Source organism: Lactuca sativa, chromosome 1, assembly GCF_002870075.4.
Source record: "Lactuca sativa cultivar Salinas chromosome 1, Lsat_Salinas_v11, whole genome shotgun sequence".
NCBI classification, from domain to species: Eukaryota; Viridiplantae; Streptophyta; class Magnoliopsida; order Asterales; family Asteraceae; genus Lactuca; species Lactuca sativa.
This window is the reverse complement of record NC_056623.2, coordinates 46,318,794-46,339,746: the sequence shown is the minus strand read 5'-3', so window position 1 is coordinate 46,339,746 and position 20,953 is coordinate 46,318,794. Positions and strand designations below refer to the sequence as shown.

The following is a 20,953-nucleotide window of genomic DNA, read 5'->3' as shown; positions in this document are numbered from 1 at the left end:
TTATATATTTTTTTTCTTATTTTACAAACTTTTCAAATTTACTGGTAATTCCTATTCTTAATATTCATGTAACATCAATGTTCATAAAATATTATATTTTGTTTTTTAATTTGGTTCATTTTTTTGACATAATGTTGTTTTCTTTTTCAGGTATATACCAACTGGGGTCCTTTTTGATCTTCTTTATGCTGAACCTGAAAGACCTTGGAATTTCACAGTAACATCAATGTTCATAATGCTGTTTTTTTAATTTGGTTCACTTTATACATTTTTTTATATACTCCCAGCATTTTCAGGTACATTTTAGAGGATACCTAGGAAACATATTGATTCCTTGTAATGGGGAAGATAGTGTTAAATGGAGCTCTGTTATGAATGGTATGTTGATAAATATTTTTAAATTTTGAACACTTTAATAGCAAAAAGTGAAACTTTCCGATTTTACCCCTGGTTTCTTGCTGCAACTTTTGCTACTGTGTTGAAGAAGCTTGGAACAGTTCAAGTTCAATAACTTCCCTTTTTTGACGTTGTGAAGATAACATGTGCTGATTCCAGTGTAATAGTTGAAGAAGCTGATAAACATCAGATGAATCTTCGTATTGTTGACAAAAACACTATAAGTATGTTTTTATGTTACCAAAAAACTACATAAGGTACTTCTTTTTAATAATTCACCTTCACCTTTAAACCAGTAATCGAACTTTCATGTGATTTGATTTCATGTACCATGAATCAGAAGATGAAGGAGAATGATGGAAAGAAGGTAAATTGATGTTTCCATGCTTCTACCTAATTTTTTCCCTAACTGATTGAATTGCCCAATTTGCTTTGTTCTTTATAATCTTCATCTCTTTCTGTTACATGCTAGATAGAGTTTTTTTCAATTTTTTTTTTGTGGATTATACTTGTAAATATTTTATGTTATTAGGTTTGCTTTTGACTATAATTGTATGTTTTAATCTCTTTTCTCACACTCAAAAAGTGTTTATGCATGTAGCTTGATAAAATATGGTACTCCTTGAGAAAAGATTCAATATCTAATTCTTCATCTTCTAGATATGAAATAATGAAGCATAGAAACCAGTTCCTCTTCTCACTATTGGCTAATATTAAAACTTGACTTCAATCCATGAAATGTTTAACCACTTTCTCAGAGGCTGTGGGCCCAACTTTTATCTTTGAAAGGGTAAGTAAGTTTATCAAGGTGTGTGTTCTTCCAATTCAATAATCTGACATTAAAACTGTTTAATTCGTTTATTTTGTAGATGTTCCAGATAATGAAAGAGCACAAGAACTTTCCGATTTCAAGATTTTGTTTTATCTTGTACTTCCATTACCAGGTTCAATAATGTTAGGCTTAGTGAAGAGTTGCATTGGCACAAAATTCACAAGTGAATTTGGGGATCTAATTACAGTAAGTATTATCCCCCCCCCCCTCCGCGATGTTTTAAGTTAAACTAATCACAATTTCAGCAACTATATAAATATATTTTCTTTTTATTTATTTGTATTGAAAATGCTCATATTTTTTCTTGTATAATTACAAAAATGACCAAAATGGGTGGTTTCATTTGACAAACTGACGACCATTTTAACCTTTTAACAAAATGACCATCAAATTCGCAATTGGTCAATTGCAAATCATGAAATTGCTTTATCAGTGGTCCCCCCATTGATTTTCGTCATTTCGTGATTATATTTCCTAATATTAATATTATTAATATTATTATTTTTATAAGATATAGCACTTGATGCAATAATAGTTGATGTTGATGTAGGCCAGAGACTAAGAGAAGTAGACATAAAAATACATCAAAGTTGAAAAAAAAATCCCAGGAGGGCAATTAGAAGATTCCAAGGTCCTAAAATGTGTTATGTTCAACAAAGACGTTGTCTTCCCTGAAAAAATGAAAAGAAAAATCATAAACCCACATGCCATTTTACTCGATTGCCCTCTCGAGTACAAAAAAGGAGAGAATCAAAGAAACGCAAAGTTAGTCCGGGAAGAAGACTGAACAGTTTTGTTAAAAATGGAAGAAGAATATATCATGAATTTATGCACTCAAATACTCAAATTTAAGACCGATTTGTTAATTACATAAAATGGACTTAGTGATTTAGCGTGTCATTATTTAAGCATAAAGGGAGTTAGTGCAATTAGGAGACTAATGAAAATTGATAATAACAGGATTGCAGAGGCATGTGGGGCTGTTATTGTAAATAGGCCAGATGAACTTCAAGAATCTGATGTGGGAACTGGAGCTAGACTTTTTGAAGTGAAAAAGACCGGTGATGAGTTTTTTGCTTATATTGTTGATTGTCAAGATCTGAAAGCATGCACTGCTCTTCTTATAGGTGCTAGCAAGGATCTTTTAGATCAAGTGGAGAGAAGTTTACAGGTTGGTATTTGACTTTTTAGTTTTTTTTTCAAAACTTAATTTGGTATGATGGAATGAAATTAAAAAGAATGGAATGAACAAATAGGATGCAATGTCAGTGGCCTTATGAAGTTGTATCTGTGGCATTTGAGGCAATACCCCAAACCTTGGCACAAAACTGTGGTGTCAATGTCATTAGAGCAATGACTTCTCTTCAGGGAAAGGCAAGAAATATTTTCTAATTACATTTTGGTCCCCATTTATAGTTGTTTTTCAATTTTAGTCCCAATAAGTTTTCTCTTGCAATTTTGGTTATTATTTGAGGTTTTTGTAGTGTTTTTTTATCCATGTTCCAAGTAAAATGACTTCGTTCAGCTCACTTTTACAATTTCGGTCCTTATTTAAGGGTTTCATAACATTTTTGGTACATGTTCCAAGTAAACTGACTTACTGTGGTCCATGAGTAAGCCTAATTTTTGCCATTTTGGTCCTAAATTTTTACTCATTTACTCACACTACTTGGAACTTAGAACAATAATGTTAAGAGGACCTCATATAAGGGCCAAAATTGAAAATAAAACTTTTTGGGACCGTTAAATGAAAAGATTTAATTGACTTTATTTGCTCCTAGAAATGCCATCATTAAACTTATTGGTGCATTACACAAATTTTTTGGTCCTGATATCAAAACATTCTTGTCGGATGTCAAGCCTGCCTTCTTAGTGTGGTAGAGGCAGAGTGTGAAAAAAAAATCCTTTTGAGGTTTAGCTGTTTGACCATGTTTGCTTTTTCTGCTTTTTTATATAAAATGTTAGGTATTTAATTATTATTTCCTTCAGGAGGTGGCTGCATGGGTTGCAACCATCGCTTCAGTGAAAGTGGCAACTTTTGTTGTCCTTACTTTGTTTACAAACTATTGACTACAAAAACATGTCAATTGAGAGATAAAGCCATGTTAGCAAAGAAAGATTTAGAACTATGTGAATATGGATTTGTAATCCTTCGTACGGGAAAGTATCGCTCAAAACCAATCTAAATCCTCCTCTTCATCATTTCCTAACAGGAATGGATAATTTGTGGGGTTTCTGATTGTGATGGAAGTATATGTAGGATTATGGTTGTTTATGATGGTGATGGATGTAAAGAACATGGGATGAATGCTAAAGGGTTCCAGTTGAGGATGAAGCATGGAGATCTGAGAAGCAAACTACCAGATTCAATGGAAAACCACAATTGTTGAAAGGAAAGCGGAAAAGATGGAGTGAAGAAGAAGAAAAAAGATATGCTTAGGGTATGTTGTGAAATGAAAATTCAATGGAAAATCACAATTATAAAAATACTCATTGGAGGTGTACTGGTTTTTGAACTTCTTCAAACTTTGACAGTTTTTATTTGTTTTAGCCTACAGTTTTGTAACTATACTTGAGCATTAAATATTGCATCATAAGTTATATAAGTATTTCTACCAGATTATGTATATAGAAAGACTTTAAAATGTTATATGTACTGGATCTTCAAGTTACTATTAATTCTCTTCTCATAGTTGTTTATGGATGCTTTTATGGAAATTTATCCCACGATGGGTGAGTGTTGTTAGTTCACTTAAAAATGTTTATCAACAAAACAAGACATCATGAGTTTTACTTTTGACATATTTCTTGTATGTTATTACTGATCATTTTATGGCTTATTTATTAAAAAATTAAAATAAAACATACTTATTATGTGTTATTCTAAATATGATATGTTTTTTTAACACAAAATAGCATCATATTTCTATTTTTCTCAAAACATCAACACATTTTTTAAACCAAGTCTAACCACAGACTTTTATTACAAACCAAAACAATAACAAACTTTTATTTTTAACCGAAAACCGCAAAGTACTTTTATTAATTTTTTACTCAATTAGCAACTTATTTTTATTTTAACCTCCAAAAAACAACAATTTTATTTTTTTAGCTGAAAATAGCAATTTATTTTTTAGTTTTAACTCAAAACAACAAAGTAGTTTAAATTTTAAACCAAAAAGTCATGTACTTTTTTTTAACCCAAAATAGCTATGTACTTTTCTTTTAGCACGAGAAAAGAAATTATCATGCCCTTTTTTGCATCAAGTAAAAAAATTAGACAAACGGCTACTTAGGATATTGTACTTTGAAAAAACTATATAATTATAGCATTTGCGTTTTAGATATTTTTCTAAATAAGACATTATCTTGTGAAAAATCTATATTATTATAACATTCTATTTTAAATATGTTTCCGATTAAAACTTTTTTTAACACAAAAAAATTCCCTCTTTTTTGCATTAGGTCTATTGAAAAAAAATTGTACAGCTTTTTTTGATTCGGGTAAAAAGTATATTAAAAAACTATTTGGTTAAAAATTTAATTGAGAGTATTTTAACAAAAAAAGGTGGAACATTGATGCAATAAAAGAAAAAGCTTTGAAAATGTAAGTAGCAGTGGAGGATTTATGAATGAGTTTTTATACAACAAACTACAAGTTTTTTGTCATTCTTTTTCTTTTAGGCATGTACTAAAGAACAACCATGTCTTTATTTTTTGTTGTTTCTTTCTTGCTACATGCAAGTATGTTGTTATTATTGGAAACAAAATATAATTATATGTCACAGATACTTTTGTTTGATTGATTTTGTGGTTTTGGTTCCAAATGGTATGAGTAAACTCTTATTTATTTTTTTCTTATTAAATGAAAGTACAATGCCATAAGTTTATTTATCGGCCTACACTAGGCTTGCGTAGACCCGTCTTCACTCATTGTCAGTTATATGTAGTTGTTTCCTGTGTCACAAGTAAAAAAAAATGTTTGAAGGTATTCATATGTGACGAGGAAGGTTGTTCCATTAATCAGGGTCAGCTCTACCCTTTGCAAAATTAAGCAAGGGCTTAGGGCCCCTAATTCTAAAAGACCCCTAATTTTAAAGCTTATTATGTTAATTATATATGTATATTTATGTATTTCTTGCATTACAAAGACAAATTGGAGCTTGGTTTGATGGTAAAAACAATAGTTTATAAAAATAAGGGTCTCAAATTCAAATATCATTGCTTACTTGAAGGACCCTAATTTTTTTGTTTGCTTAGAGCTCCCAAATTGTTTGAGCCACCCATGCAATTAATAAAACAAAAAATGTTGTATATAAAGAGGTCCTTCAACGATTATAGATATTTATTGATTTCAGTGAATCTTCTACATATTCCAATAATACCAATAACCATAACTTTGTTTTTTTAATTATTATGCAATATCTAGACATTTATATGTTTTTTATGCATTCCTCCGTGTTTAACGCGGGTTATAATCTAGTTATTTAATATATTCTAATAGAGAAAAATGCAAAAACGGTCCTTTTGGTATATATATATTTTTTTGGGATTCAATCTAAAGTATTTTTTTTTTCTCTCTCTCTCTCTCTATATATATATATATATATATATATATATATATATATATATATATATATATATATATATATAGAGAGAGAGAGAGAGAGAGAGAGAGAGAAAAAAAAAAAAATAAATACTTTAGATTGAATCCCAAAAAAATATATATACACCAAAAGGACCGTTTTTGCATTTTTCTCTATTATTCTAGAAAACTACCAAAACTGTGATGTCCGGATATAGAATATAGATGACCACCCGATTAAAAACTGAGAACACCATTCTGTTAGGGGAGGGACTCGAACCCTAAACCTACGTTCGCACTGCAACAAGAACAACACCACCCGAATTCTGACTGTAATTTTCTCACACAACCGCTCACATTTCGCTCGTTAACGACCAACGGTTGCATGCAACTTGATCCCTGAAACCGTCAATGGACACCGTCGTCTACGGTGCACTCGACGAAATTTGCTTGCAAGGAGCTAACGGGCTAACTCTCCGTCGTCTATGGTCCAAGATCACTACTCATCTTTCCTCTAACGGCCTTCACCTCTGCACCAACGTCAAGAAGGCCTTGTGGTCCAGTCTTCTCAATATTCCAAGTCTTCGATTCGAATGTAAAGGTGTTTCATATGATGCTGAAGACCCTAACATTAAGTATTTCGAAGATGCCGAAGCGATCGACTTGAGGATTATCGCGGCAGAGCATCTGCTTGACAACTTTTTAGGAATTTACGACATTAAAGCTTCAGATTCCGGCATTTCTCAGCCACATCGTCGCACCCTTGAGCGTCTTGCCATTGCTAGGTTTGTTTGTATAACATGCTCGACTTTATTACGAAACATTACCATAGTGATCTTGCCATTGGTGTGAATACAGAGTTCAGACCAATCGTTAGAACATGAAATTTCAGTTAGGGACACAGTTATCCAAAAATTTAGTTAGGTTAGGTTTGCATTGTGTATTAGCTATGTGAATTTGAACTCGAAGTCAAAATCAGGAAATCTTAATGCAGAAATGAAAACTCTGTAAATTTTGAATTTGAGGGGCTCATTTGCTATAAAAACTGACAACACTATGCATAAAGGTTATTGATCTTACTATACTTTTACTGCTGCAGAACAGATGGAATAACCCAGAATGATCTTGCCAAAGAACTTGGCATTAAGAACAACAACATATACAATATATTAAGGAATCTTGAAACCCGTGGATTAATTGCGAGGCAATCAACAATAGTAAGGAAGAAAGAAGCTGGCAATGAAGGGGAACACAAAGCTGGTTCAATAGTAAACACCAATATGCTCCACTTATATCGTTATGCAAAGCATTTGGGAAGCTTACAAAGACTTGAAATTACCAAAGAGGACAATGCAGACAGAGGAGTTGTTACAGAAGATGGTGATTCTGAGGAACACATCAAAGAGGATGTACACATCAAAGACTATGCATCTGATATAAAAGCTATTTGTGATAGACTAGAAAAAGCCGATGGCAAGGTTACTATTTACATTTCAGTTATTTACTTTGCCTTTATACTTAATCAGATGCTAATTCTTGTTTGTTTTTATACCTCTTAAGGTTCTTGTTGTTGGAGATATCAAGAAGGAATTAGGTTATCGCAATAAAACTGGACATAAAGCTTGGAGTAGTGTAAGTTATAAATTCTTACCATTTAGTATAATTACGCTAAGGTCCATTTCATCATCTCAGATTCAAGTTTCTTGCACAAATGCTCTCAGATTTTACACAAGCTGAAAGATGCTCATCTAGTTGAGGAGTTTCATGCTACAGTGAACCAGAAGGAAGTTAAGTGCTTACGTCTGCTAAAGACATTTTCTCCTAAAACTTGTGTCCCCAAAAGTCATGGAGGTGGAAACCGTGGCCAAATTACTGAACAGCTTCTTGAACTTCCTATTGAGCAACAAATTTATGATATGATTGATGCTGAAGGTTCAAAAGGGTTGATTCTTAACGAAATATATAAAAGGCTTGGCATAAACAGTAAACGATACTACCCTCGCATTCTTGATATGGTGTCTAGATTCCAGATGCATTTAAAGTCAGAAAACCTTAATAGAGGTCTAGTCTACCGAGTTTGGACTTCTGGAAACTTCAGTACTGAAGCTTCCACTTCACTCCCTGCCAAATCAGATCATCATCTAACCATTACAGTCAATGCTGAAGTCAGTGAAGAACAGAATATTGATCCAATTGGTTCAACAAGCTCACAGAATCTGCAATGTGACACAAATGGCATAACTGTAAATTTAAACCCTGCATCAAACTTGGAGATATCTTCATCTGCTTCGCTAGCACCCAGAGTTCGACGCTCATATACAACATATCCATGTCTAGGTTTTAGTTCAGCTAGCTCAAAGAGGGAACAGAGGATACTTGAAAAACTACAGGTGAATAGACAATATATTGATCTTTGTCTTCTTCGACTTGTTATATTTGTGTTAGAATTTTCCTTTTTTTTTTTTTTTTTTTTTTTTTTTTTTTACAGGAAGAAAAGGTTCTTATAAAACCTGAACTACAAAGGGTGCTGGAGAGTCTGGAGAATCTTGACAATAAGTATACAACGATGGACAGAAAGACATTAGAACGCAGTTTAAATAAGCTTCAAGAAGACGGACATTGCAAATGCATTTCGTTTGCAATCCCTTCTGCCACAAACTGTGGTCGCAAACGTACAGTTGATGTGATCCTCCATCCATCTGTATACAAATCTGAAGACCTATCGGATACTGTTCATGAGAAAATTAGGTCATTTGAAAAGCTAATACGCGCCCAAAGTTTTCCCAGACATACAAATGGTAAATCAAAATCAATCCCGGTTTTAAATAACGTGGAGAGAATTCCTACAAAAAACGATGTTCAATTTCAATCCGAGACGTTTATAGCAATGAGGGAAAACGGTTTTGTTTTGGCAAAAATGGTTCGTGTAAAGCTGCTTCATGTTTTTCTGTGGGGGTATCTCACTCTTGATAGATCAAGAGAAGACGATGTATATGAAGGGAAGAACCAGTATAGTAGTTGCAAATTGTTTGAATTAGATTCAGCCATCAAGGCCATGCCACTTGAGTTGTTCTTGCAGGTTGCAGGGTCCCCTGTAAAACTCGATTCCATGATTGAGAAATGCCGGAATGGAATACGTCTTTCCGATCTTCCGATTCAGGAGTATAGGTCTCTCATGGATACTCGAGCCACTTCACGTCTTTCGTATCTTATTGACATCTTAAGACGCCTGAAGTTGATACGATTAATTGGTGGAGAATTTATGGAGACTTCTGTGGGCCCACATACTACTACTACTGCTACTCTTAGACATTCGCTAGAACTTAAGCCTTACATTGAGGAACCTGTCACAGTTGTTTTGCCATCGCCAGGTGTCAATTCTTTTGATCTTCGTCCTCATGTCAGACATGATTTTGTTCTTGGAAGTAGAAAAGGTGTTGAGGAATACTGGAATACTTTGGAGTATTGTTATTCTGCTTCTGATCCAAAAGCTGCTTTGCATGCATTCCCTGGATCTGCTGTTCATGAGGTTTCTTTCGTGTTCTTTCTTTTCTTTTATATAAACTCCATTCTTATATTCTGAAACTTCATTTCATCAGGTATTCCTTTCACGTTCATGGGCAGCAGTCCGAGTTATGACAGCTCATCAGCGGGCTGAGCTGTTAAAACTTGTGGCAAATGACGACTCAAATCAAAAAATATCATACAAAAAGTGTGAGAAGATTGCAGAGGATCTTAATTTGACCTTGGAACAGGTTTGTTTTCTCTTTGTATTTGGTAAAAGTATTCCATTAATTAATTGCAGAAAACTGATTATTTTTGTTTGTAGGTGCTTCGTGTATTCTATGATAAGAGACAAAAGCATAAACTAAAGGGAGCAACAAGCACCAAAGATCCACCAACAAATGCTTTAATTACTTACAAAAGAAAAAGGTCATCGAAAGGAAAAGGAAAGACAACTTTAATGGAAAATCTACTTGAAGAGTCTAGCAAAGTGAAGCATCCCAAATTGTTCCATGAAGATAATGAAATTTCAGCGAGTAGAATGGATGACATGGATGCTGCTGCTGATGATGACGTGGCACTAACTGAAGATGAAGACGGTGGTCAGTCTTACTCTGTGTCAAAGCTACAGCAGCCTACACGTACGGAAAGGTTTCCATGGACAGAAACAACAGACAGGTAAAAAACTCTTAAAAAGGGACTGAAATTGCGAATTAACATATATTCCAGGGACGATTATTGTAAAACTTTGGTGATCTTTGTTTTTCAGGTTGTTGGTGATTGAGTACATAAGACATCGCGCTGCACTCGGAGCAAAATTTCATCGTGTAGAATGGAGCTCACTTGAAAATCTCCCAGCGCCTCCTGAAACATGCAGAAGAAGAATGTCAGCTCTGAACAGAAACAATCAGTTCAGAAAAGCTGTAATGAGACTCTGTAACATGCTTAGTGTCAGATACGCAAAGCATCTAGAATATTCCAAGAACAAAACACTCATTCATAATCGAAAACCTCCTGATGTTGTTATTCATCCTTCAAATGAGTTGGATGTTGATGAAAAATGGGATGATTTTGACAATAAAGATATAAAAATATCCCTAGACGAGGTCCTTCAGTACAAACAAATTTCCAAATCTGCAGCAACTAAAGGTGGATCCAACTGTCCTCGATTCAATGTAAGAATTTGATAAATCATTTAATTTTTAACAAATCATTTTTAATCATTAATCTTTTTTTTTACTGGTTTGTAGGAATTTGATCAAACCGCCTCCATACCTAGAGACGAGCTTTTAGATAGTGGAAGGAGGGAAGCTTCTGGAAGAAGATCAAGAAGACGTTATCTGCCTAAAAGCTATGACAATCTTATGAACAGAGGAAAAGGTTTTAGTACACAAACCTACAAATCATTAGCAGTTTCTAATGCAATCGAGCTTTTCAAGCTTATATTTGTAAGCACTGCAAAAGCAAAAGCAAAAGCTCCAGCTATCCCAAACCTGTTAGCTGAAACATTGAGACGATATTCAGAACATGATCTTTTTACAGCATTTAATTACCTCAGAGACAGAAAATTCATGGTCAGGGGTAATGATGCGAGTCATTTTGTACTCTCGCAGCAGTTTTTACATGGTATTTCATCTTCTCCGTTTCCTGTTAATACTGGAAAAAGAGCTGTGAAGATGGCGAGGTGGATTCATGAAAAAGAAGATGATTTGTTAGAGTATGGAGTAAATCTACCTGTTGACCTTCAGTGTGGTGATGTTGTTCATTTATGTGTGCTGATGTGTTCAGGGGAAGTGTCGTTGTTCCCTTGTTTGCCTGATGAAGGCGTTGGGGAGATTGAGGAGTTAAAGAAACGTAAACGTGAATGTGATGATAAACAAGAACAAGTGTGTGTTGAAAAAACTAAAAAGCCGAAAATATTAGACAGTGAGATTTTTTCACGTAAAGAAAAAGGTTTTCCAGGTATTCAGTTATGTTTAAACCGTAGTTTTATTTCAAGAGTTGATGCAATTACATTCTCTAGAGACGGAGACACTTGTTCTTCTGTTTCCAATTCATCACCTTCTTCTGTACACGTGGCATCTTCTGAGTCAACATGGGAAGCTATGAGTAGCTATGCAAGACACGTGGCATCTTCTGGGTCTTTTAATCCGAATATGTTTCAAACTGTGTATTCAGCCATCCAAAAGGCTGGTGACCAAGGGTTAAGCATGGAAGGTATCTCCCAACAAGAAGGTATGTATGCAATTTGTTACTTACCTGTTTTTTCTTCTTCTTCTTCTTCTTCTGTATATGAATCTCATATATAATATTTCCACAAATGTTATGGTTTGTAGGGGGAAAGATGGGAGAAGTTATTGTTGAGGTGCTTGAGGCATTTGGGCGGGTTTTAAAGGTGAATGCTTATGATTATGTCCATGTTGTTGATTCCATGTATCGATCAAAATACCTTTTGGCCTCCTCAATGGCATCCCATCAACACCAACACCAACACCAACATGAACATGATCTTCCTCATCTGAAGGAGCCACAGACCTCCTCCATTAATGATGAGTTACAGCAAGAAAATCATACTGATGATGAGGTGCACAGAGTCACCATTTTAAACCGCCCAGAACCAGAAGAAAACGAAACAAACAAGAATGTGAAAGCAAGTTGTTCAGGAACAGGGGCAGAAGAGGGATTTTGTATTGGTGATGGTGATGGTTATAAGCCAATTGTGCCTTGGGTAAATGGAGATGGGAGTATGAATGAGATTGTTTACAAGGGACTTGTACGCCGTGTTCTTGGTATTGTGATGCAAAATCCTGGGATTTTGGAGGACCAAATCATAAGCCAGATGAATGTTCTAAATCCTCAGGTATGTCAGTTTCATCTGTTTGAATTTGATTTTACTTATGAACAAGAATTAATTAATTAATCCTTCACATTTCAGAGCTGTAGAAAGTTATTGGAGCTGATGATTCTGGATAGTCATATCAGGGTGAGGAAGATGTATGCATCTGTATCAAATGAGCCCCCAGCCATGTTACGCTCTCTTTTTGGTTGCAGTTTTAACAAACCAAATCTGGTTTTTAGACAACATTTTTATGCAAACCCTACAAGTATCGACTGTTTGTAGAAGTATATATTAAATTATATATATGTACATAAATTACTAACCTTTTTTTTTTGGTCATATGAAGACCTTGCCCCATCCCGGCTGCTTTCGAGTGTGTTAAGATTCTTTTTAGTTTTGGCCCTGTTACAATTTAAAAGCAATTATTTGAAAGATTTATGTTAGACTTGACCAATATAACATTGTATAATTTGTAGATTACAAAGTAAACTAATAAACCCAATACATGTCTTGTTCATTTCAATGTTATGAGTAAGTTATAAGACAAATATATCATGGGAAAAGACATTGTGAAATTGTAGTGTTATGACGAAATTGGAAGTATAATGCCTTAACAAGAACTGTTGGGCATATATATGCTAATAGTTGTTCAGAATGAATCCCTGAACTACATATTCATAAGTATGAGTGAGTATGCATCATCTGATGGGTTGAACAAATATATAGTTATATACTAACATATGTATGCTTATAGGTTTTAGATGGAAGTAAGTACACTTAAAAGGGGATTTTCTAACTCCAAGAGGGTTTATACAATTTAATAAGGTACCATGCATGTTGCACCACCATCAAACATGCCTAAAATTAGGAAAATACCTCGAGTGCAAACATGTTGTAATAGGGGATGCCATACAAGCTGCACCAAGGGTATCATGTGCATGTTTTACTCCAATATTTGTAGGGCCTTAGGGGATTGAGGGGAAGTCCAGAAGAGAGTTCGTATGACTTGACAAAGGTTTCATATAAGTTATACATATGGACCTAACAATTGAATTGGATAATTTAGTGTAAAAAGGATGAGTTTTTTAGCAATTGACCTCATTTCCACTTCCTGAATTGTGTGTGTGTGTGTTTTAGGGTATGGTTTTGGAGTTGGGCATGTCTCAAAACCATTTGGATAGGAGATCTAACTCATTTTGGTTGGATTTACATCCCCAAGCCAAGGGATGATCCACAATTCATCTTCTTTGTGGCATTTGAACTTAAAGTTTGTTAAATTAGGGATCTTTGTGGGTAACGGGTTAATTAAGTATAAAACCCTGAATATAAAGGAAATTGATGACATGCTATCTTACAACGATGAAGATAATATAAATATAGAATTCCTAAATTTATATTAAGCGTATGTAAGAATTGTAACTCCAAGTTTGGGAGTTGGAATATGTAAGAATTGTAACTCCAAGTTTGGGAGTTGGAATGATTTGTTGGGTTTTTGGTTGTCAAAACACCAAACCCATAGTGAAATATTATACAAGAGTGACATTGAATAGTTAGAATTATGAATTATCATAAACGATGTCAAAATCCGTTGTTGTAAGATTTTGGATCTGGAAAATATCAATTAACTTGGATAATTTCTGGGATCGTGATTGCAATCACTTTTCAAAATCTGTGATTTCGACCCTTATGCCTAGGGTATCACGAAATCTGATTTGGGATAATCCAAAAGATGCAATTTGGAAATCAAGTTACTTTCAAATTCGAAACACAGAAAAATATACCTTGATGTTTTTTGTTTTTTAGAGATAGAAATTATAATTTAATTTCGAGTGTATGAATGTTCCAACCCTTTTTCTGAAACCATATAAGAGTTCTTATACTTGAGGGGAAAGCGGTTAAAATCGGTTAAACCAAAAACGGCGCCAAAACTTGATAGTTATTGGATACAACTGATGCTGACATCATTATGATGTCATCAATGGGTTTTTGGTGGGAAATTGCATGATTGGAGTCACACCCGAAGCAAAATCCATTTAGGTTTCAGGGACTTGGACCCCACAAGGGGTGCTGCACCCGGACCCTCGTATTCCCGAGTTTACATTCAACACACCGAGTGTGCATCCCGCATCTCCTATCTCGGTTAGTAAAGTGAGCTCAACCTATTTCATTATTAATAATAATAATACCAAAATATGTTGATAACACTAAAATCACCAACAATTGTTAGATAGTAAACGGTGTTAAAACACTAAATTGCTTGAGATAAGCAATTAGTAAATGGGATTTTAAATATAGATACGAAAACCATATGTACATGTCTTGCTAACTTGACTTCTAAACATAATGGATACCGAAGAATTGCTCGCACTAAGCTCAAACACTTACAATAAGAAGATCTTGAATGGTCTAAGCCCAAACCAAGATATAATATGAGATATGTAATTGTATTTTTATAAATGAAAGTGAGGTGAGTGTTTGATCTTGAAAAGTGCAAAGAACAATGCAATCTTTTGATGTGTAATTGACATGCTAGTTTATTTTGTTCCTCATCATTTTAGTGTTTTGACTAAAACTTCCACATAAGTAGAATGGTTAATAAAATAATAATTTTTGTATATGTGACAAAACAAATTAATATTGAACGTATATTTCATATTTCTTCCATTTGACCGACATCATTAAATGATACTATGTTTAAGGCTTGTGTACTACGTATTCTACATATAAAAAGATGTTTTAATCGTTATGTTGTTTGTCATTAGGTTTAAAGTTATCATCGTATATTTTGTATTGTCTTATCATCAACCTCATATTCTTTCAAATTCATTCCTATTTTTGAATTTGCAATAGACGTAAAACATAAAATGATCTGTGTTAGTTGGTATAACTTTTCTTTACTTTTCGCTACTTTGTAATCTATTTTTTGTTAGCTTCTTACTGGTGTTTAATTTAATGTTGTCGTTACACAAAAAAATGTTGTTATATATATATATATATATATATATATATATATATATATATATATATATATATATATATATATATATATATATGTGTGTGTGTGTGTGTGTGTGTGTGTGTGTGTAACGACATAACTTATCGAGTTCACATAAAAGGCTCAATAAATTATTATTTTCCACTTTTCAATAATATTGTTAACTCAACCTTAATATCTAAATCACAAGATTCTCGTTCCCTTTTGTCGAAGGTCATTTTATTCATTTGACTCAGTATTAAGAAGTCATTATTTATCATGTTTTTAAAACAGGTAAGTATGTAAACATACAAAAGCCATAACATTCGTAACAAACTCAAAAACACAAAAAACTACAATGCAAACATTATGGTTAAGATCATGAAGAAGGTTACAAAATCAAACTTACATGAATCGAACTTGAATTTTATCATTTAACTGAAAAAAGATATTATATGAACTATTTTTTGAGAAATCCTTGTAATTGTCTAACTTTAAACGTATTGATTTTGAATGTAAATGATGATCAAACCATTTAATCATTGTTTTTTGAAAATTTTATATTAGCAGTTTGACCGGGAAATAGATAATAACATATAAAAACCGGTTATTTTTAAACAAGTGTTAGTTAATTTTCATCAAAAAAACTTTATGTTAATGTCAAAATAATATAGTTGCAATCTCAAAAGTCATCATAAAACATTAAAACGTAATACAATTTGCCGATTCCTAATATCCTCAAATTAGGGTTTATTTCTGATTTTTGGAAGAAATATTGTAGTGATTTATCGGCTAGTAGTTTTATATAAATTGAGCGGACCCATTCTCGTCTCTTACCGAGTAACCTTCATTCCAAATTCCCTCTCGATCGAGTCTTCTTGTTACTGCCACTTTGTTCATACTTTCTGATACACCAATTATCTCCCTTCCCATATGATTTAATCATTCAATCTCATTCTATTTTTCTCAAATTTGATGATGGCGGATGGGTCATCGTCGTCCCCAATTCAATCGACCATCACCAACGCCACCACATCCATGGATCAACAACAACAGCAACAGCAGCAACAATCGATTTCTCAAAACCTCCCTTCTTCAATCGACAACACCATTGGTCAAATCATGTCAACCCCATCATTGCCATCCCAGCAACAACAACAACAAGCACCACAAGTTAATTCATCCAACGTTCTATCGCAACAGCAGCAACAACAACAATTGCTTCAACAACAGCAACAGCAAAGTAATTTGATGGGGACAGCCAATTTCCAAATTCATCAACAAGGTTTACAGAGGTCTCCATCTATATCGCGTTTGAATCACATGCAACAGCAGCAGCAGCAACAACAACAGTACAATATGAGTGCGAATAATGCTGCCAGAATCTATGGACAGATGAATTTTGCTAGTGGGCAGCAGCAGATGCCGCAACAGCAACAAAATCAACAAATTGGTCAGATAGGAAACGCCACCCTAACCCGCTCAGGCTTGATGGGTCAAACCGGCCACATGACAATGTTACCCGGTCAAGCTGCCGCTGCTGCGCAGCTTAATCTACAATCCCAATTATCAGCATCGGTAATCGTTCTTACTTCTCAATTTGTAGCGTAATTGTACGATTTGAGGCCCTGTTGAGCAAAAGTAATAAAGGCTACTTTCCATCAGTGTTAGTAGGTCTGATTCAATAGAAAATAAAGGGTTACTTTCTTTGATCAATGTTATGTCTGATCTGTTGTGTCATTGTGTTTGCAGCCTAGGCAGAAAACCGGGTTAGTTCAAGGGTCTCAGTTTCATCCAGGAAATACACCAGGGCAATCACTGCAAGGAATGCAAATGGGGATGAACATGATCAGCCCCTACAATTTGAATTCTCAAATTAGGGCAAATGGTTCTCTTGCTTTCTCTCAACAAAGGATAAACCAGGGCCAGATGAGACCACAATTGGCCCAACAAAATGCACTAGCATCTAGTCAGGTAAACATATTTTCTCAATAACTTGATTCTCTGTCAATGTTAACTTAAGCTGCATGAAAGACTATTATATTTATATTTTTAAAGTCACACATGTAATTGTCAGGCCTTTGTGAACACTGTGCAAATGGGTACTTGTGATGATTCTCCTTGCTTCACATAAGCTACGAATCTTTTGTTCTATATGGCTTTTTAGCAAGTGAAGACCATGCTTGCTAATAGTTGTATTCACAGAATATGACAGAGGTTTTCATGCTTCTTACTTTTATGTCCAATAGAACCCTAACAGTTTTTGACATATTAGGTATTGTAATATGCACGCTATATTATCAATTTTTTCAATGGTTTCTAAAGTATATCTGGATGTCAAGTGATGTTTCCATAAACAAAAATATTATACATTAGTACCTATTATTTCTTTCTGTAAGATTTAGTATGATAACAACTTCCTTTATACAAGAATTAAACACATGTCTACAGCCTTTAGACATATCTACAGTTTTGATATACCACATGTCAAGAAAAAGATAAGTTTTGGATCATTTATAGTTGTTGTCATCAGATTGATTGTCTGTATTTGGGTTTACAACTCCACTTTTCTTTTATATATATATATATATATATATATATATATATATATATATATATATATATATATATATATATATATATATATATTAGAGTACATTTTGGCATAGAAGCCTTTTATAGAATCAATGTGTACATGGACTAATTGTAACTAACGGTTGAAAAGATAATTATACACCACTAACTAACAATCAAGAATTAGAAACCATGCTATGGCATCACATGATAGTGGTAATGGTTGTGTCCATTAGATATATAGACTGTTAAATAAAATAGCTAGTGTGCATCTCATGCTTGTCTTTTTAGGGATATTTTAGTCATTTTACCATCTTCATCTTCTGCATTTATTCTTCACCTACGCTTTTCCCCCATATCTTTCATAATTTCTTTTTGAACTCCATCATCATCTTCTTCAAATTAGTTAAAAAACCAACATCAAACTTGTTTGTTCTTTGTTAGACAAGAAAACAAATTTGTGAATTGTTATAAGTGGCTATTTGGCATTGTTAGGCTGTAGCATAGAAGGGTCTTCTTATCTCCAACTCAAATATGGGAAGAACCATTTAAAAAGTGAAAATTTTATGTACTTATATTTAAGAGCAATCGTCGAAAAAGATAGAATGGAGTTGAAGGAGATAAAGTAATTTGCTTCGTCTTGGATTCATCATCATTTTAAACAGGAAAAATGAGTTTATCACCAAATGAATACATTTTGACTTTCTAGTGTTTTAAGGTTGTTGATGTTATTAGTTGATTTTGTCAATATATTTTCCAATTTGTTAATTTTGATCTTTACACCGATTCCTTTTAGAATATAAACTACAAAATATGAAATTCAATTTGTTTCTCTTATTGGTTTTCTAGACTTAATGCACCCGTATCTCTTAACCTCACCATATCTTTTTTGTAAAATTTGCAAATCCTTGTGTTCATATATCACACACTCGGAAAAGTCCTTTTTCTTTTTTTTTTTATTCTATTTTTAGATTTTCTATTTATATGACACAGTTTAAAAAAAAAAAGTTGTTAGCTACACACTACCGATTTTTTATTCTAATTATACACTAGGTGGTGAACCCACCTCATGACGTCAAAAGAAGAAACTTTCGTTGAAAATTGAATTTATTTCACTGAATTTCTACAATTTGAACACGGAAATATATATATATATATATATATATATATATATATATATATATATATATATATATATATATATTAAGCACAATCTTTTTCCTTTCATCTTGTTTGCTAATTTCATTGATTTATTTCTAGAAATTGCAGGCACAGGGCCTATCACGGACCCCATTTATGAACTCACAGCTATCAGCATTAAGTCAAAATGGTCAATTAGCCATGATGCAGAACAACCTCACACAACAACAATGGTCAAAACAAATGCCTGCCATGTCAGCACCTAATTCTCCTTCATATCGCCTTCAACAACAAAGACAACAACAACAACAACAACAAGCACTTTTGGGACAACAGCAACAACAGCAGCAGCAACAACAACAGCTTCCTTCTTCTCAAATGCACAATTCCATGTCCTTAAATCAGCAACAAATCTCACAAATGGTTCAACAACAACAACATCAGCAACAAAATCAGAATCAACAACAGCAACCAATTGGACACCAACAGAATCAGCAACAGCTTTTGCAGCAACAGTCACCGAGAATCGGAGGATCCGCGGGTCAAAAGTCTTTAAGTTTGACCGGGTCGCAACCCGATGCAACAGCTTCTGGGACGACGACACCTGGCGGAAGTTCAAGCCAGGGGACAGAAGCTAGCAACCATCTTCTTGGTAAAAGGAAAATTCGAGATTTGGTTGCACAAGTAAGTACTAAGTAGTGTGTGTGATTGCAATTTATTGTTTATATTTAATAATGGTTGTGTGTTTTGGTGTTCAGATTGATCCAAATATAGTTTTGGACCCCGAACTTGAAGAAATGCTTTTGATGCTTGCTGATGATTTTATTGATTCCGTGAGTGAGACTTGTTAAATTTTAAAATTTAAATTTAAATGTGTAGATAAGATATTTAATTTTCCTGATTTTTTTTTTAGGTTACTTCATTTGGAGCCATCTTGGCCAAGCACCGCAACTCTTCAATTGTAGAATCAAAAGATGTGTTGCTACACCTAGGTGCTAATTTTTTTCATTTACAAAATTATGAAATATCAGTTATTGTCAAAAAAGGTCCTGTGTATTTTGACTTTTTTTTTTTCTGAAAAGGCCATCCTTTCTTTTTAACAAAAAAGTCCTGTGTCTTTTTTGGTTTAAAAAGGGTCAAAATACACACGACTTTTCTGAGAATAACCTAGGATTGAACATTTTTGTATTGTGTACAGAAAAGAACTACAAGTTGACAATTCCTGGGTTCTCAAGTGAAGAGAAGAAACAAAAAAAAGACAATGTAAGTTGACTTTTTTTTTTTTTTGTAGAAAATTAAAATTAAAATTAAAATGTAATTTGATTGTTTGAAACTAAAATGCAGCCACCAAGTGATTTACACAAGAAGCGTCTGGATATGGTGAGAGCAGTATCTATTATATATTATCTGTTTGTGATTGATTAATTGATTTATTATTATTATAATAAAGCGATTATTGTTGACTATTTGACTCCAGATACAAGGGCTGATGGAGAACACATGTTCTGAAGCAAATATGAATAATAATAATAATTCTAAAGAATCAACGATTCCAAGAAACCAATTTGGTGGAAATATGCAGCAGATGAGGGCTTCTGCAAGTTCTGAGCAGTTGATGATTCAATCTCAAAATAAGCATCTTAATAAACAAGGCTTTGATGGATATTAGATCGTTTACATAGTTAATGGTAAAACTGTTTTTTCTTTCGTTTTTTTTATAAATTGTGGTTATAGATAGAGACCCAAACCAAAAGAAACGTGGTGATGCTGATGTTTTTATTTGGAACTGGTTTTGGTTTTGGTTTTGGTTTTTTTAGCATGATATGATATGGTAAATCTATTTCTGTTTCCTGTTTTTTTAGTGTTACATGATATGTGCACTTATATGTTAGTGGCTATACTTGGGAGTTCTACCTAGCTTCTATCTTTTAATTTTAACTATGTATTCTTAAAGTATACATAAAAACAAGATATTCTAAAGTCTACAAATAAAACTCATAACAATTTGCTTGTAAAAAATAAAAATGTACCTCAAGACAGTTTTAGTTTTATGTACAAATTCACATATCTATCTCTACCCTACATAGTAAAATAATAGTTTTAGGATGC

The 20,953-nt window shown here is 33.5% G+C and overlaps 2 protein-coding genes across 3 annotated transcripts; both read left to right on the top strand.

Annotated features, from left to right (window-relative positions):
• Positions 1 to 8,304: 8,304 nt before the first annotated feature.
• On the top strand, positions 8,305 to 12,478 carry LOC111882227 (uncharacterized). The gene is made up of 7 exons (XM_023878587.3): positions 8,305 to 9,342; positions 9,413 to 9,568; positions 9,643 to 9,995; positions 10,087 to 10,492; positions 10,568 to 11,552; positions 11,654 to 12,177; positions 12,253 to 12,478. Exons 1-7 carry the CDS (start codon positions 8,380 to 8,382, stop codon positions 12,436 to 12,438), a joined length of 3,573 nt encoding a protein of 1,190 aa, XP_023734355.2. The 5' UTR covers positions 8,305 to 8,379; the 3' UTR covers positions 12,439 to 12,478.
• A 3,466-nt stretch (positions 12,479 to 15,944) lies between these two features.
• Positions 15,945 to 20,699, top strand: LOC111882236 (transcription initiation factor TFIID subunit 12b). Of its 2 annotated transcripts, none has more exons than XM_023878601.3 (8): positions 15,945 to 16,708; positions 16,883 to 17,104; positions 18,974 to 19,528; positions 19,603 to 19,677; positions 19,758 to 19,836; positions 20,043 to 20,107; positions 20,189 to 20,224; positions 20,322 to 20,699. In XM_023878601.3, the coding sequence occupies exons 1-8, from the start codon at positions 16,106 to 16,108 to the stop codon at positions 20,511 to 20,513; spliced, it is 1,827 nt and encodes a 608-aa protein (XP_023734369.1). In that variant the 5' UTR covers positions 15,945 to 16,105; the 3' UTR covers positions 20,514 to 20,699. The 2 variants fall into 2 exon arrangements, with proteins under 2 accessions (XP_023734369.1, XP_023734364.1); XM_023878596.3 differs by having other exon boundaries at positions 15,947 to 16,708; positions 18,965 to 19,528.
• The last annotated feature ends 254 nt before the right edge of the window (positions 20,700 to 20,953 follow it).